This window comes from Melanerpes formicivorus, unplaced genomic scaffold (assembly GCF_026170545.1).
Source record: "Melanerpes formicivorus ecotype bairdi unplaced genomic scaffold, bMelFor1.0.p_v2 SCAF_38, whole genome shotgun sequence".
In the NCBI taxonomy this organism is placed as follows: domain Eukaryota; kingdom Metazoa; phylum Chordata; class Aves; order Piciformes; family Picidae; genus Melanerpes; species Melanerpes formicivorus.
Window position 1 is genome coordinate 2,196,800 of NW_027142390.1, and position 15,630 is coordinate 2,212,429.

The 15,630-nt window shown below is 55.7% G+C and overlaps 1 protein-coding gene across 2 annotated transcripts in view; it reads left to right on the plus strand.

Annotated features, from left to right (window-relative positions):
* Positions 1 to 430: 430 nt before the first annotated feature.
* LOC137450860 (semaphorin-3D-like) overlaps positions 431 to 15,630 on the plus strand; it is a 29,295-nt gene continuing 14,095 nt past the window's right edge. The window contains exons 1-2 of one of the 2 annotated variants that reach the window (XM_068157809.1): positions 431 to 612; positions 13,785 to 13,965. In XM_068157809.1, the coding sequence (XP_068013910.1) occupies positions 13,866 to 13,965 (100 nt within the window). In that variant the 5' untranslated portion in view covers positions 431 to 612; positions 13,785 to 13,865. Of the gene's footprint in view, positions 613 to 13,640; positions 13,966 to 15,630 lie in introns of those variants that run through there. The other variant, XM_068157810.1, reaches the window with a different exon arrangement.

Consider the following 15,630-nt stretch of genomic DNA (forward strand, 5'->3'; position numbering starts at 1 on the left):
CTGTGTGCCTCCAGTCCCCACGCACTTCACTGCCTTTCGCTCCCCCAGGCCCCAAGAACAAAAAGCAGAGATGTGCTTGATGGGCTGCTTCGCTGTCCCACCCCCATTAGGTGTGCCTTGAGCTGCAGGCATGGAATATTCTGAGGAAATACTTTCTGCTGTCCCTGGGGGTGTTTGAAACACACAGAGAATTGGTGCTGAGCGGCATGGTTTAGCACCAGACTCGGTGGAGCTAGAGAATGCTTGAACTCGATGATCTTAAAGGTCATTTCAAACCCAAATGATTCTATGACTCCGTGAAAAAGTGGAATGCTGCCTCACGACCTCATGGGGCCAAGTGACTCCAGGAGCCGCTAGATGGCGACTGCTGCTCGTGGATCCCCGCAGCAGCGGGACGGGGTTTCACCAGCAGCGTGGGCTAGTTCCTAAAGCCTGGGCTGGTTTGATGAATGAAGGGCTGCCCCCCGGCTGCCATCCTCCCCCCGGCTCCTCCCTGCTGCCTCCAGCCCCCAGGTGCCGCGGATTTGTTGAGGACAAGGCGCTGGAGGCTGCTGGGCTGGCAGCGGCTGGTCGCGGCTGAGATCCTGCAGGCTCCTCCAGGCTCCTCGGCTGGTGAGTAGCTGAGCTGGGTTTAGCGGTGGCTGAGCTGGGTTTAGCGGTGGCTGAGCTGGGTTTAATTGTGACTGAGCTGGGTTTAGTTGTGGCTGAGCCGGGTTTGGCGGTGGTTGAGCTGGGCAGCCCGGGCTGGGCTCGGCTGCCTCGGTTCTCTCCTCTGGGGTGGCATTCCCAAGGGGAGCAGCTGAGCCCGGGGAAGCTGAGCCGGGGCTCACCCTGATGTAAACTTGTCTGTTTTTACGATCTGCTTCACTGGGTTTGATATTGGTGTGCAGAGTGATTCGTCTTTTCCCGGCTCCTACAGAGAGAGCAGAGCTTATTCTGCCGTGGCACACAACACAAAGTTTGTGGTGATAATCTTAGATAGATGCACAGAATTTGTATCCAGGAGGTTTTATTGCTGTGGAAAAGCTCTCTGTCTCCAGAGAGGGTTTTTTTCTGAGGCTTCTTGACCCTGACCCAAAGCTCTGCTTTGCTGCTAAGGTTTAGCAGCCCAAAAGCCCACACTGGGCAGATTTTTCACTAAACTCTCAGCCCATGCTGGGCTTCCATGGCTCAAAGACAGCTTTGTAGGATTTTGTATCATTTACCACCAAGCAGTTGTGACAACCTTGGTCCAAGAAGAAAAACTCATCCTGCCTGGTCTGGGGGGAATTGTTCCCAGCTCATGCTGCATGAAATCTGTCAGGGGAGGCTCAGCCTCCCTCTGCAAAGCCTCAGCTCTCAGAAACCCTGGGACAAATGATATATCAGGAAAGGAAACAGAGCCTGAGAAAAGCCGGGTGCTCTCCAAAGGAGTCCTTTAACTAATGACCCTTCTGCTTGGAAGCATTGCAGAGCCTGGGGATGGATGGATGGGAGCTGGGAGCCCCACATGCCTCCAGTGTCCTGGAAGCTATGGGTGGATGTTTGGGTGAGATGGGATTGTGAGATTTGGGGTGAGGGCAGGAGGAAGGAGACTGAATCTTTCTTTCTGTCATCTAGAAACAAATATTGAAGCACTTGATGAACTTAATTTAAGACAAACCCAATTATTTCTCCTATCCTTGAAAGAAGAGCACCTCTGGCAGGAATTACAGCTCTTGAAAATGTGGGGCAATCCTACAGGGCAACAGGGCCAAGGGATGCACTCTGCTGGGGATCATCCACGGGTATCTCACGGGCAGGGTGGAGCTGGGCCTGGGCGAGGAGCTCTGAGTCCTGGGCTGGTGCCACAGTTGTGTTTTGTTAAGCTGTTTATTGCCCAGAAAGAACCTACTCTGTTAATCCAGCTGCTGAGCACTGCCACAAAATTGCTGCTGAACTGGAAAGCCACAGTTTTCCATGAGCTCCCTGCTTGGGGGAGGAGAGGAAAGTGCTCTGGGAGCTTTGCTCCCAGATCTGCGGCTCTCCTGCACACATGCCGGCCACGCGACCCATGCACAAGCTACGGGGAGCTTTCTCTGTGCCAAGTGGAGTGTGTCCCAGCTTTCTGCTGGCCAAACCTCCTACAGCCCTCAAAGGGAGGGGGTTTGGCAGCCCCAGTGGGTCACTGATTTGACATGATGGGTTGCTGTAACGTATAGATCCCTCCTGCTAAGTTAACGAATGGAGCATGGCAGAGACACAAGCACCCTCATGATTTATGAGCTGGGGATGGGGAAGTCAATTGGAAAGCGAAGGCAGAGATATCAGCTCCATAAGAAATATGGGAAGAATTCATCCCTAATCTAATCTCACCAAATTCCACAAGGATGCAAGACAGAGATCATTTGCTGCAGTTCCTTGTGCCGAGATTTAAACAGGAAGCCCCTGAGGATGTTAGTTGCTCTCCCAGATACCAATGTGCTTGTGTGTGGAGGCCACAGAGCCATGCCATGCTCCTGGACATTTGGGCTGGCTGGACAAGAGGTGATGCCAGGCTGCAGGGCTGCCAAGCAGTGCTCAGCTCAAGCAGGAGCCAAGGCCAGGGTCCTCAGCAGGACCCACTGCTAACCATGCTCTTTGCCAAGTCCTTGAGCCAGTGGGGCTGGCACATGTTACCACCAGTGAGGATTTCTGGCTGCCTCGCTCTCTGCTGTGCTCCAGTGACACCCTCTCAGGAGCTGTTTACAGTAAGGATAAAGATTTATTGTAAACCTTGGCTCCTGGGCTCTCTGAGCTGCCTCTTCCTCCAAGTTTGGTCTATCCCTGCTCCAGCTGGGATTACAGTGAGAGGCAGTTCCAGGAGCAGGGGGTAATGAGGTCTTTGAAGTCACTCACTTGTGCAGTGGCAAACCTGGTGTGGAGAGCAGACAGAGAGATCAGTCATTCCTAGGTGCCAGCAAGGCCAGGGTAACTGGTGAATGGGAGGACATACCCAGCCTCACCTGCCCTCTTTGAGCAGCCCTCCTCTGGGCAGAAGTCTATTCTGGGGAGATCTGCTCCACCCTGCTTGGGGTGACACCCTGCTGAGGAGAACAGGCTGCAGCAGGAGAGGGGACCTGTTTGGGATTGAGTCCCAGCTTTGGTCCTCTCCGTTCCCTGTGAGCCACTCATTACCTCCCCACCTACTTCTCACCTCTGCCCTGCTCACAGGAGGCTGCTGTACCTTCTCCAAATCTTTTTGTCTGGACAACTGAAGCACAGGGTGGCAAAATGGCCAATGGAAGGTTGCAGAGCTGGGCTCCCTAATGATGGCATTATCTCAAATCCCAGCCATAAAACCCCAGCATCTGCTTGTAGCCAGATGCCAAGGAATGACAGTGATTTTGTGGTGCCCAGGAGGAAGCACTTCCTATTCCTGGCAGAGATAAGCCTTTATTATCCCCTGATGTGGGCACTAGAGGATATTTTGACTCTTCCGTCTCCCTGCTGAGTGACCCCATGTGCTCCTTGTTCCACCCTGGCTCCTCCATACCTACAGCCATGCTCTGTGTGTGCTCTGGGCCAGTGCAGCCAGCTTCACCAGTGGGATGGCAACATTTGGAGAGCAATTGTGGCCAGCATCAGCCCCAGCTGACCTGGGAGCCTGCCCAGGATGTGGTTTCCCTAGAACAATGCAGTCCACAAGCACTCGGCTGTGCAGGGTCATTGTTCTGCTCCCCCACGCTGGCAAGCTGCCACTTATTGTGTGCAGGAACTGTTCTGCCTCTCCCACCAACGAGATCAGGTTTATTTCCCCGTTTTCCAGGAGATCACTGATGTCACCTAATTTGGCCTGAGCACTTTGTAGTGTTGTGGAAAACAGACAGGCTTTTACTTTCAATCTGCCTATTGTCCACCCAGGGAAGAATCAATCTTCCCCCCCCCCCAGCGTGAGCCCCCACACAGGTGAGTGGTGGCAGCTCTGTCACCATCCCCTGAAGCTACAGGCTCACTTGTGCAGGGGCAGTGGTAAAGCCAGGCTTAGCAAGGAGCTGATGGAGAATGAAAAAGATGTTTGGAAGAAGATATGATGCTTGAAGTCAATCCTTGCTCTGCTATGGTTCTGCTTTGGCTGTGGGCAGATCACTTAGCCCACTGTGCCTTGTCTGCCACTGGACTGAGAGCCATGGTGGCCTTTCACAGTTGGATGCTGTGCAGATGAGTACATGAAGATGCTGAGCACCTCACTTATGAGGAGGGGCTGAGAGACCTGGAGCTGTTTAGCCTGGAGTGGAGCAGATTAAGAGAGGATCTTCTCAATGCTAATCTATAGCTATGGGGTGGGGGGGGAGGAAGATGGGGCCAGCCTCTTTTCAGTGGTGCCCAGTGATAGGACAAGGGACAACAGGCACAAACTGGAACAAAGGAGGTTCTATGTGAACACAAAGGAAAACTTCTTTGCTGTGAGGGTGCTGGAGCCCTGGAGGAGGCTGCCCAGAGAGGTTGTGGAGTCTCCCTCTCCAGAGAGATTCCAAATCTGCCTGGAGATTGTGATCCTGGGCAACCTGCTGTGGTGACCCTGCTTTAGCTGGGGTGGTTGGACCATCCTGTAATTCTGTGACTGAGAGGCTTTCATGTGAAATAGGGGCTGGACAGAAAGGATGTGTCCTGGGAGCAGGGCCTGTGTGGTGGTGGCTGCTGTGCTTGCTGGCTGGAGACCCTGGTGTAGGGAGTTGTACTGTGAGGAGGTGACCATCTGCTGGGCTGGGTGATCTCTGCTTTGTCCAGCCAGGTAAGTGACTGCAGCAAGGCAAGCTCTCTGCTTAGAGCACACTGCTGCTGCTACAAGTCACCCTGAGTGCCCCCTCACAAAAGCTACAGCAGCCAGTGGTACTGACCTGCCCCAACCCCTGACAGATGTGCCTTCATCTTCAGCTCAGCCCGGGGCTGACCTTGTGTCTCCTGGGGAAGAAAGAATGAGCAGCCAGCTGGGGTGAGCAGCCTGGCGTCCATACGTAGCGTCTCTGCTCGTTACTGATCCTTGGGAATACCCTGCACAGAGGCTGCTGCTGGGCCAGCTCCCGCAGTCCTTGCTCCGGACACCTCCCTTTGCCACAGCAGAGCTGCCGGGGTGGGGACCGCGAGGTGGCTCAGCCCCTCGGGAGTGCACAGCCGGGCAGCGCCTCGGCCGCTGGCTCTGGCATCCCGCGGCCAGGGCAAAGGGCAGCCTGCTGAGGGGGCTGCCGGAGCGTGGTGCTCTGCAGGGGTCCGAGCTATGCGAGCTCAGCCCCAGGCCAAGCTGTAATTGCCAGGAGCCCAGCCAAGAGGCTCCGAGAAGCAGATAATAGTGCAGGCACCTCCGTCCTCATTAAAATACTTTCCCCGGCAAAGCCCCCGCGCCTGCCCAGCCTGTTCCAATTAGCCGGAGAGCAGAGAGCGGGGCTCCCGGTGATGAAAAGAAAACACTGCCCAGCTTCCGAGTGTCGGGGGAGGCGGGTGGCTGCGGCTGGGACAGAGAGAGGCCCTGGGAGCCCAGCCGGCAGCCGTGTGGCTGGCTGGCGATGCTGAGGCAGAGGACCTGGGTCGCTGGGCAGGGGGCAGGTGCTGCACAGCCCCTGCCCCAGCTCCTGCCCCAGCTCCTGCCTCAAATGGCCTTGTGGTTCTTGCTGGGGAAATGCAGACAAGCCAGCAGCTTCCAGAGAGGTGCTGAGCATCCCTGAGCTGGTGGTGAAGGGTCTAGAGCAATGTCTTGTGAGAAGTGGCTGAGGGAACTGAGGTTGTTCAGCCTGGGGACCAGGAGGCTGAGACCTTCTCATTCTCTCAAAGGAGGTTGGATCCAGGTGTGGGCTGGTCTCTTCTCCCAAGTAACAAGCAGTAGGACAAGAGGAAATAGCCTCAAATTGTGCCAGGGGAGGTTTAGGTTGGATATCAGGGAAAATCTCTTCACTGAAAGGGCTGTCAAGCCCTGGAACAGACTGCCAACAGATGTGGAGTCACCATCCTTGGAGGTAGTTGAAAGATGTGTGATGTGGTGCTAAGGGACATGGGTCAGTGGTGAGTTAGCAGTGCTGAGTTAACAGTTGGATTCAATGATCTTAAAGATCTTTTCCAACCTAAAGGATTCAGCAATTCTATAAAAACCCTTGGTGTCAGTCAGCCTCTCTCCACAGCAGAGGCTTTTCAGACAGCCTGGGGCAAGGAGCAGCAGCAAACCTGACCCTGGCTACAGTCCCTGCTGACTCCTGGCCCTGGAGCCCCTGCCAGGTTTTAGTACGTGCATGATTCACCCAGACCCAGGCTGGAAAGTCTGAAGCCCAGAAAACAGCTCCTGCTCAGGGCAGAGCTCCCTGAGCCTCCCTAGGGCTGTGTGGAATGTCAGGCCATGTGGTGGACAGGTGACAAGGGTGGGTTTCAGCCGTCGGGTGACATCGTGGTATAAATGGCTCTGAGGAATGCGGCACTGGCTCTGGGGATGCCAGAGGCTTTGGGGAGCTGTCCTGGCAGGGCAGTGGGCAGTGCAGAGCTGCCTCACTACCTTATTTGGGTACTTTTGCTCTAAAACAAGGTCAGAGGGTGGTAAGCACCTTCCTAAACCTGAGAGAATTTTGGGCTTTTCAATTGCATGAGGAGGAAGCTGGGGGCTTCACCACGCCAAGTCGATCCAGGGTTTAACACAGATGGACTTTAATACTCTGAGCTGGTTCTGGCTGGGCTAACATGAGCTGTACAGCTACTGCCCAGCATGAGACACAACTATTCCACATCTGTCCCACCTCCCTGACCCTCCTTTGTGTCTGGGAGGAGCCCAGCCTTCTTCCTCTCAATTTGCCTCTGTCCCACTGCCAGTTGGCATCTTGATGTGGTTTGCCCCTTCTGGGAGCCATGGCTTGGGCAGCATCCCCCAACCTGAGCTGGGGCTTGATGGCAGGCCTTAACACTGCTCTGTGGGGTACATGCAGCAGAACAGTGAGAGCAGAGGTGGGGCAGTGTGGTGCTAGTATGGCAAGAAGGAAGCTGGGGGGTGCTCTGAGTCCCAGGTGTCCCTGGCCTGCTGAAGCCATCCACGAGCTGTATTTGCCCAGGCTCAGTGGTGGTGGCACTGGAATCTGCTGGTACCCTGAAGGCATTTTAGGTGAGAGGAGATTCAAAAGGTGCAACTGTGCTGTGTCTCCATCCAGCTTTCTCTGCACATTCATTAGGCTTACAACCTCTCTGGTGCTGGATGCCTTTGGGGTGACTCAGCAGCAGGAGCAGTGGGCATTACTCAACTGGCACTATCTGGCTTGAGCAGCACATTCAAGAACACCAAAAAGCCCTGAGGGACCTGCTGCCTGAAAGCACAGGCCTGTCCAATCCATCACCATGCCCACCACGGCTCACATCACCATGCAGTGAGACAAGCCCCTCTGCTGGGCCACGCTCCCAGCCCAACCCCTAGAGCCAAGCCAGAGCAAGCTTCACATCTCTCTCTCAGTAGCCATGGAAAGGTAGATACTGAGACAGCAGCAGCCTGAGAAAGGGATTAGCAGGATGTTAAATGAAACCAGCTCCTTATCCCTTCATAAACAGTTTATTAACATCCTAGCCTGCATTGGGCTTGGTAATTCTCCATTTCAAAGGATGAAGACCCAGCCAGAGTGTGCCTTAGGCTTCAGGGAGCAAACACTGTTAGAAGAGATGCTGGATTCCTTCCAAACATAAAAGTTTACCCCCAACAAAGATCTGGAGCTGAGCCTGGCTGCCACCTACCAAGGTCCCCAGCAGCAAGGAACCTTCTGTCTACAGAGAAGGGCAGAGGCAGGTGGGCTCTGCTGGACCCAGGGCAGTGCTGATGGGGATTCACAGCCCAGGATGGACACCGCCTTGTCTGTGGAACAGGCTGGGGGGAAAAAACAGCTGCAGAGCTGAAGGTCTGTGTGTGTGTTTGTGTGTGTGTGTCTGTGTGTGTGTGTTGGCACAGCTGGCATGTGCTAAATGTGACACCCCAGGCCTGAGGGACCAGGAATGTTTGTACATCAGCACATGTGAGATGTGAAAAAGAGGACAAAGCACTCCCTCCCCCACCTCCAGTATCACCTATCAGCAAAGAACCCGCCGCGCCTGGCAGGGGTGATGTGCCAGAGGCAGTGCCAGCAGCAGCTGGGATCATTCCTCCTCACTCAGGGTGCCTGGTACACTTCAGCAGCAATGGGTGGCAGAGAAGAGGGATCTGGGGTTAATTGTGATCGTGGGCTTTAATCTCTGGAGGTGGGAGCGTAGGAAGCTGTCTGGAGATGTCCTGGCTGGCAGAGAGCCTGCTGGCCAGCCTGGCTGGGTGATGGCAGGGAACATGGGCAAGGCTTGAGCAGCCTCAGCCCCACTCTGCTAGTGAACAATTCTTCCTTTCAAACTCCCTGAAGTCTGCTCCCCTCTCCATCTCCAGGGCTCTGTGTGTGACCTGTGTTACTGAGGGACTCACTGAAACCCTGCCCTTCCTGCCATTTTGCAGGGCACACGTGGTGCCCTGGTGCCACCCGAGCTCTGGCCCTGGCTTTTGAGGTCCCAATTTGTGTCATGCTGCAAGAGCGTCCCCCTCCCACAAACGGCTCAGCACCACAGGCTTTCCCTGCCTCTTGGTCCTGCGTTGGCCAGGCAGCTCTGGGGGAAGGCAGGGGGGAGCTGAGGGCTGGCTGTGTCCTCCTGCTGGAGAAGGACGACAGCTGCCTCTCCTTGCAGCTGCCGGGGCATCCATCATCCTGCGGAGCTGGAGAGGAGCAGCGAAAGCCCGGGGCTGAGCAGGGAGGGATTCTGTGTCGGTGAGGGCAAGAAAGGGGACAGGCAGCACTTTGGAAAGAGGGACAGTCGGGGGCAGGGGAGCAGACAGATGTGCACGACCACCAGCTCCGGCTGTGCGCGATCCCTGTACACGTGGCCCTGTGACTGCATGGCACAGAGCATGCAGCGGCTGCCCCAGCCACCTGCAGATGTGGGGGCAGGAATGGGCACCCAGGCTGAGCCGTGGGAAGGAGCAGGAGAGGAGGGCATCCCCTGGTGGCAGGGCAGGGGTGTTCTGTCTACTGGACCTCCTGGCATGGCTTTGCCCATCAGTCTTGGTGAGGGTGAGAATTCTTTGTCCCCAGAGTGGCCAAGTGGTACCTGCCCTCCCGGGCAGAGCAAAGACCACCCACACCCAGGGCTTCTGTGTGGGGAGGCAGAAGGGTTTCAAGAGCATGGGGCTTGCGTCTGGGAGCCAGGGCTTGGCTGCTGGGAAGCCTTGGGCAGCACCAGACCCATGGAGGAGTCTCAGGAGCTTTGGGTAGCACCAGCCTCCTGGAGGGGGTCTCATCTCCCTAAATCTCTCTTCTCTCTCACCCGAACTCTGGCACAGTGTTTTCATGCACCCCCAGGAAGGTCACTGTAGCTGAATGCTGACATGGGGTGCAGCCACTTTTCTCCCCATCCCACCTCCTCTCTTTGAGGTCCCCCAGCTGCAAGGACCAGTGTTTCACCCCTGCCTACAGCCTGGCCAGCCCCGTGATGTAACTGACCAAGGCACTAGGCTGCAAATGGTGTGTGAGGATTAGCTGGGACACAATCCAGCCTGTGAAGGCACTGGGGCACGTGTTGGGCTTTGCTGGGCAGGGTGGCAGTGCAGGGAGCTACTCTTAGTGCCGCAGGGCCTCTGGAGAGCTCAAGTTCCGCAGCTCTTCCCTCTCGGGAGGTGATGCATAGCCAGATAAATCCACAGCCAGGGCCCTTCCCCCTCGGAAACTGAGGCTGTTCCATGCTGGTCATGGCATCAAACAGGCGCTGCCAGCAGGAAATCAGTGCTTTCATGGATAGCCACTACCCTCCCATCCCCTGTGTCTCGGACAGGAGGGGTTTGTCTTCTCCCTGTGCTGCTCTGTCGCCAGCCAGGGGCTGTGTTTTCAAAGCAAAAACCCAGCACCATGCTGTGAAGTGTGACTGTACAGGACAGCCTACAGCCCTACACCCGCTGGGCTGCCGCAGGTCACCAGCGGAAGGGCAGGGTCAGGAGAGCACAGGGTGACCACTGCAACCAGGGCATTGCTGGACTGCTGGCACACAGTGTCAGTGTCATGGTGTGCCACGGTGTCACCACCTGTGCCACCTACACCAAGGCACTCCTAGTGACTGCCAGGCCCCTAAAGCAGGGCTTCCACCACCCACATCCCACCCTAGACCCCACGGTGCCTGGAGGATGGAATCTTCACCCCTGGACAGCCCTTTGCTCAGCAGCCTGCCCTCATCAGGCACTTCCCTCTCCAAACTGAGATAGAAATAGCTGCAGCTCGGGACAGTTGATTATTTCAAGCTGTCGGGAGTGTTTAATTTAAGCCTGGATTCATCATCCCCAGCTTGTTTCCATCCACCAGGCACCCTGCTCCCCCTTGCAGTGTAAACTCTGCTGCTGCTGAGCTCTTCACCTCCAGGCAGATCTGGGCAGAGGTTTACAGGCAGGGGACGTGACCCTGCCACGTGTTTCCCCAGTGCGTCCCTGCTCTGACTGGCACAGCGAGGGCTGCCCCACACCAGGGGCTGTGGGCACAGCCAGACTGGGAGCTGCTGCTGGGATCCTGGCAGTGTGTCGGGAGTCAGGCCGAGTCCCCCACCGCTGCCTGCCCACCATGAGGGGGAACCATCGAAGTCTTGGTAAAAGAATGTGATAGAGGGCAAACTATTCTTACTGGGAGGTTCCTCCAACAGTTTAACTTTTCCTTGTCTACTTTGAGCCCCTCACCTTTTGTGAACCTGCACCCAGCTCCTCCTGTGTGTGGCTGTAACTCCTGTCACCATCAAACCTGCCTTTTGCACCCCAGGGCAAGGAGACCAAGTGCTGGTATAATATGTATAGGGATGGGAGTGTGTACACCTGCCCTGCTGCCCTGGCCCCTGCCACAGGCATGTGGAGCATCCCCATGGCCATGCATGAACGTGTCCCTAAGGCAGGAGCTGTGCCCTGCCTGCCATCCAGAGAATCCCAGCCCACTGTGGCATCCTCCTGATCCCTGGGTCATGAGAAGTTCCTCCCAGGGGTGGCTTACCCCAAACCTAAGCCTAGCACAGGCCCTGCTCCATTTATAGAAAGCTGCAATTAGAGGCCAGCGTTTTCCTGAGTCTCTCAGCAACAAAATGCACATTGGCACAGAAAATAACACACCCCCTGCCCCTTGTCTGATCCCTGGGATAGCAGTGCTTGCTCACAGCATGGCCACAGGTCAGCAGGACAGGTCTGGAGAACTCCAAACCACACAGCTGAGCATAGGGAAGAGCTGAAATTGCTGGCACACCACTGGCACAGGAAAGCCACTCTGCAACTCTGCCTGCTGTGAGGGGAACAAAGGCAGCACTGGCTATTAGCTGGTCCCCAGCTTGGCTGGTGGATTCCAGCCTGGGACCTCTGCTCTCTGTGAGCAGTAGGTCATGCAATGGGGACTTCAAATAGCTAACCCCATGGGTTTTGTGGGTTTTTCCCTAGGCAGTGGCTGACCTGCTGAAAAGTCTGCTCAGGAAAGGAGTAGATGGGTGAAAGGGTCAAACACAGGGCTACCAGGATGATGAAGGGGCTGGAGCACTGCCCTATGAAACCTGGGGCTTTTTAGTCTGGAGAAGAGAAGACTGAGAGGGGATTTAATAAATGTTTATAAATATCTGAGACCTGGGGGCCAAGAGGGAGGGGTCAGGCTCTGCTCAGTTCCACTCTGTGATACGACTAGGGGTGATGGATGTGAGCTACAGCACAGGAGGTTCCACCTCACCATGAGGAGGAACTTCTGTACTGTGAGGGTCATAGAGCACTGGAACAGGCTGCCCAGAGAGGTTGTGGAGTCTCCTTCTCTGGAGACTTTCAAGACCCATCTGGATGTGTTCCTGTGTGACCTGTGCTAGATTCTGTGGCCCTGCTCTGGCAGGGGCTTGGACTCGATGATCTCTGGAGGTCCCTTCCAAACCCTAATGTCCTGTGAGAAAACAGCCCCAGATTGAAGAAGACAGAAAATGGCATAGCTGCTACCCTGAGGTCACATCCAGGTCCCAGGATGGTACCTGGGGTGAGTGAAGGCTCTGGAGTACAGCAGGTTGTGCAGGCCAGGGCAAGAGCAAGGCAGCAGCCAGGGCACAGAACAGGCTGAAAAGCAGCTTTGCCGAGGGGCTGCTCCCCAGCCCAGCCACCAACTACTGAGAGGAGAGAAACTCCAAATCCACAAGTGTGAAGCTTCCTCCCAAAGCAGAGCTGAGTGCTCTTTCTTGAGGAAGGCAGAGCCCAAGGCAGCTGGGAAGACTTGACTATCCCATCCTTTTGACAGCCCTTCACCAGATGCCAGAAACCACTGGCCAGGAATGTGTCCAAAAGCTCATTTCAGATCTCTCAGCCATGGGACTGGAAGAATTTAATCTGCAGCAAGAGGGAGGGGGAGTTAGTCAGAGCTGCCACTTAGGGATCACAACATTTATAAGCAGGGAAAAGCTTCTCAGTTGCCTGAAGGAATTGCTAAGGACTCTCAGAGCAGCCCTACTCCCCATGGGAGGGTTGGGAGCCAGCAAACAAGGCTGTGAAACCCTGTAGGGCTTGGAGGGAATGTAAATGTGAGAGCGCTTGCAGCATCCTGCAGCCAAGGGATGCTGGTGGCCTCGGGGAGCTCTGTAGTAATAAGGCAATTTGCAGAGCTAATGGCCAGAAGGATGTGTAGTGTGAACACCCAGCCACAGCTGAAGGGGGTCACAGAAGTGGCATTTATGGCCAGTGCTCCAAAACATTCATTCCCTCTTGACTAAGAGGGACAAGATCTAACCCTAGAATGAGATGAGTATTAGGGATTCCTCACCAGGATCTGGACAAGCACTGGGGTCTGAGCAGGTATTCAGCAGAGGATACCAAATCCCTGAGACCCTGATGAAGGGTGTACTACTTCCTAAGCACTCCTCACCTCTTCCTTCACATCAGTCACTGCCAGAATGTTCAAATCCAAGTGTTTCCTGAGCACCATGTGCTGTGGGCACACCAGCACTACACCACATTTGCCCCCTGGGCAGGCTGTAATAGCTGCTCTTCTGAAGTCCCTGGACATGAAATACACTGGAGCTTCTGGGGGGCAGCCAGCTCCCAGAGGTGGAGGGTGCAGTGTCACAGCAGGGATCAGCACGGTTCATGGCAATGGAGATATTGGATGGGGCTTTGAACAACCCAATCTAATGGAAGGTGGGCAAACCTCCTTCATGGCAAGGGATTTGGGACTAGAGGATCTTGAAGATCTCATCTGACCCAAACCTTGTTATAATTCCATGACTCTGTTCAGACATCCTCCTTACCCTACCAGAACCACCACTGACTGCTCAGGCTGTAAGGACAGCCCAGCCAGCAAGACAACCACAGCCTTGGGCTCCCAATTCTCTCCCAGCCCAGCCAGTTTGAGCTGCATGAGCTCCACAAGCTCAAGAGAAGCTCTGTCTCCCTCCAAGACCACACTCCTCAGGGATGGGTGGGCCCAGGATCCCTGGCAGTTTGCAGGTGCTCTGCCCAGATAACCGTGGGTGAGGTGCTTGCGATGGGTGCTGCAGTGTCCCAGGCTGTGCCTTGCCAGCCTAGCATGCCAAGCTCACTGGGATGTGACCTTCCCTTGCAGCAGCCTGCCCAGCAGCCCTGGCTCATTTTGCAGTGCTGGGGGTGTGCAAGGGGCTGGCCTTTTACTCTTGGAGTCTTCTCTGCACCAAGCAGCTGTTCTAAAGTCTTCTAGAGGACGAGCTGTCACTTGCTATCTCTTGAGCCCCCTCCCCAGCTGTGGGCCCAGGGGTCCCGACGCACACATAGACCACCACAGTGCAGCCCTCCCCATTTCTGCTTGCAGCTGGCAGTGGAGGTGAGAACTCATCGCTGGACCATGGTACTGTGAGGCTGAGCTGTCCCTTCTCCACTACTAAGTGACAGGATGCCCCTTGCTGCACTTCTCTTCTGCCTCCTTCTCCAGCAGCCAGGCAGCGGCAAGGCATGGAAGCAGCATGCCCCTCGCCTTCGTCTCGCCTACAAAGGTAAGGGTGGATTTCTCTGGGATCTGCACCTTGCTTGGGAGGGTTAGGAGAGGGTCCTACAGACAGGGAGTGAAGGGGTGGCCAGGGCTCCAGGGAGGCAAGCAGTAGGCCTGGAGCTGTGGCTGCAATATCTCCATGTGTTTGGTTCTGGGGATGGTTCACAAAGGCAGCTCCAGGCATGGCTCCTGAGGGTGCTGCATTGATACTGCTGGCACAAGGAAAAGGGCTGAGCAGGGAACACCCTGCCTTGTCCTGTGCAACACTTGGACCAGAAGGGTTGTCTCCTTCTGCTCAGACTCATTCTGGGCATCCTGCAGTGTGTCTGGGGCTGGAACTGACTTGGTCAGTCCCAGGTTAACACCCTGTCTTCATGCTGACAGTACAATGCCAGGCAGTGCTGCTGGCCCCTTCCCCTGTCTCACATCAACAGATCATTTCCCTTTCACCCTGCATCTGTTTTGTCTGTTTAGTTAGGATTTCTTCAGTTTGCTCTTCTTGTGCCTGATGCAAAGTGGGACCTGCTCTTGGTGAGCTGAAGATGCACCAAGAGCAGACTGACAGGTAGCACAGGACACAGCCCAGCAGAGAAGAGCAAAAAGGCAGCTTCCAGGGAAAGGGTCTGCAGAGGAATGACCTGAACAGTTAGAGCAGTTAGAGCAGAGCCCTGTTTGGCTGGCAGCTGGTCACCCTGTCATGGCCCTGCAGCACGGACATGGCCAATTTATCTGCTTTCAGCTTCTGCTGTGTGAAGCTGAGCAAGCTGCTTTGAAGGAAGGGCAGCTCAGAACATCCCCAGTGCTGCTCTGGCCACTCTGGCCAACTGGGCAGGGCTCAGCCAGCTCTCCTCCACAGTGGTGATGTAGCAGCACAGCTCCCCATGGGCATCACGCTCTGGGGCCATCCTCTTGGTCTGTTCCACCACTCTGGGCAGCTTCTCTGTAGGTGGGGATAGCTAGCAAGGTGAAAGATGCCCCCAGCTTGTGGCTAGAGAGGGCTGGACCTCTCAGGAGTGCGAGATATCCCTGTGGGAAGATGGCCTCACTAAGAGCCCAGCTCAGAAAGACTCTGAAGGGTCTGCCTTTCCGTGGAGCCCGAGTAGGCAGAGCAGGGCTGTTGGGGCAGCAGGAACACAGAGGGACTGCTGACTTCAAAGACCTACAGTGTGCTGGGGCCAGGCATGCCAAAAGCCCTCAAGCCTTGGGCAGAGGCAGAAAAGGAAGCTCCCAGCATCAGGAGGGCTCAAGGACGACGTGAACAATGGCAGGGGATGTGACTCATGGACAGCACGGGCCAGGTTCAAGGACACAATGCCTTGAGAAGTTTAGGTTTAAAAACCCCTAGGAAAAAGAAATAAATAAATAAAAGGAGGCCTTTGAGAGTCCATCCTTGGGACCAGCCCCGCCCTCACATCCCAGCAGGGGGGCGGCAGGCAGGGCCTCGATGGGGCCGGGGGCAGGAGATGCAAGCAGGCTTGGAGGAGGAAATGACAGCACCGAAGGCTGGGAGAGCAAAGGAAGGATGGGGCAGGGGGCACAGGGCCAGGAACAACAGCAGCGGCTCCCAGCCAGGTTTGTGATGGCACGGCGGCGGCGGCGGCTCTGCCAGAGGCGGCTCTGCCAGAGGCAGCCTGCGGGTGAGCTGGGTCAGGCCAGGTCAGCCTCATGC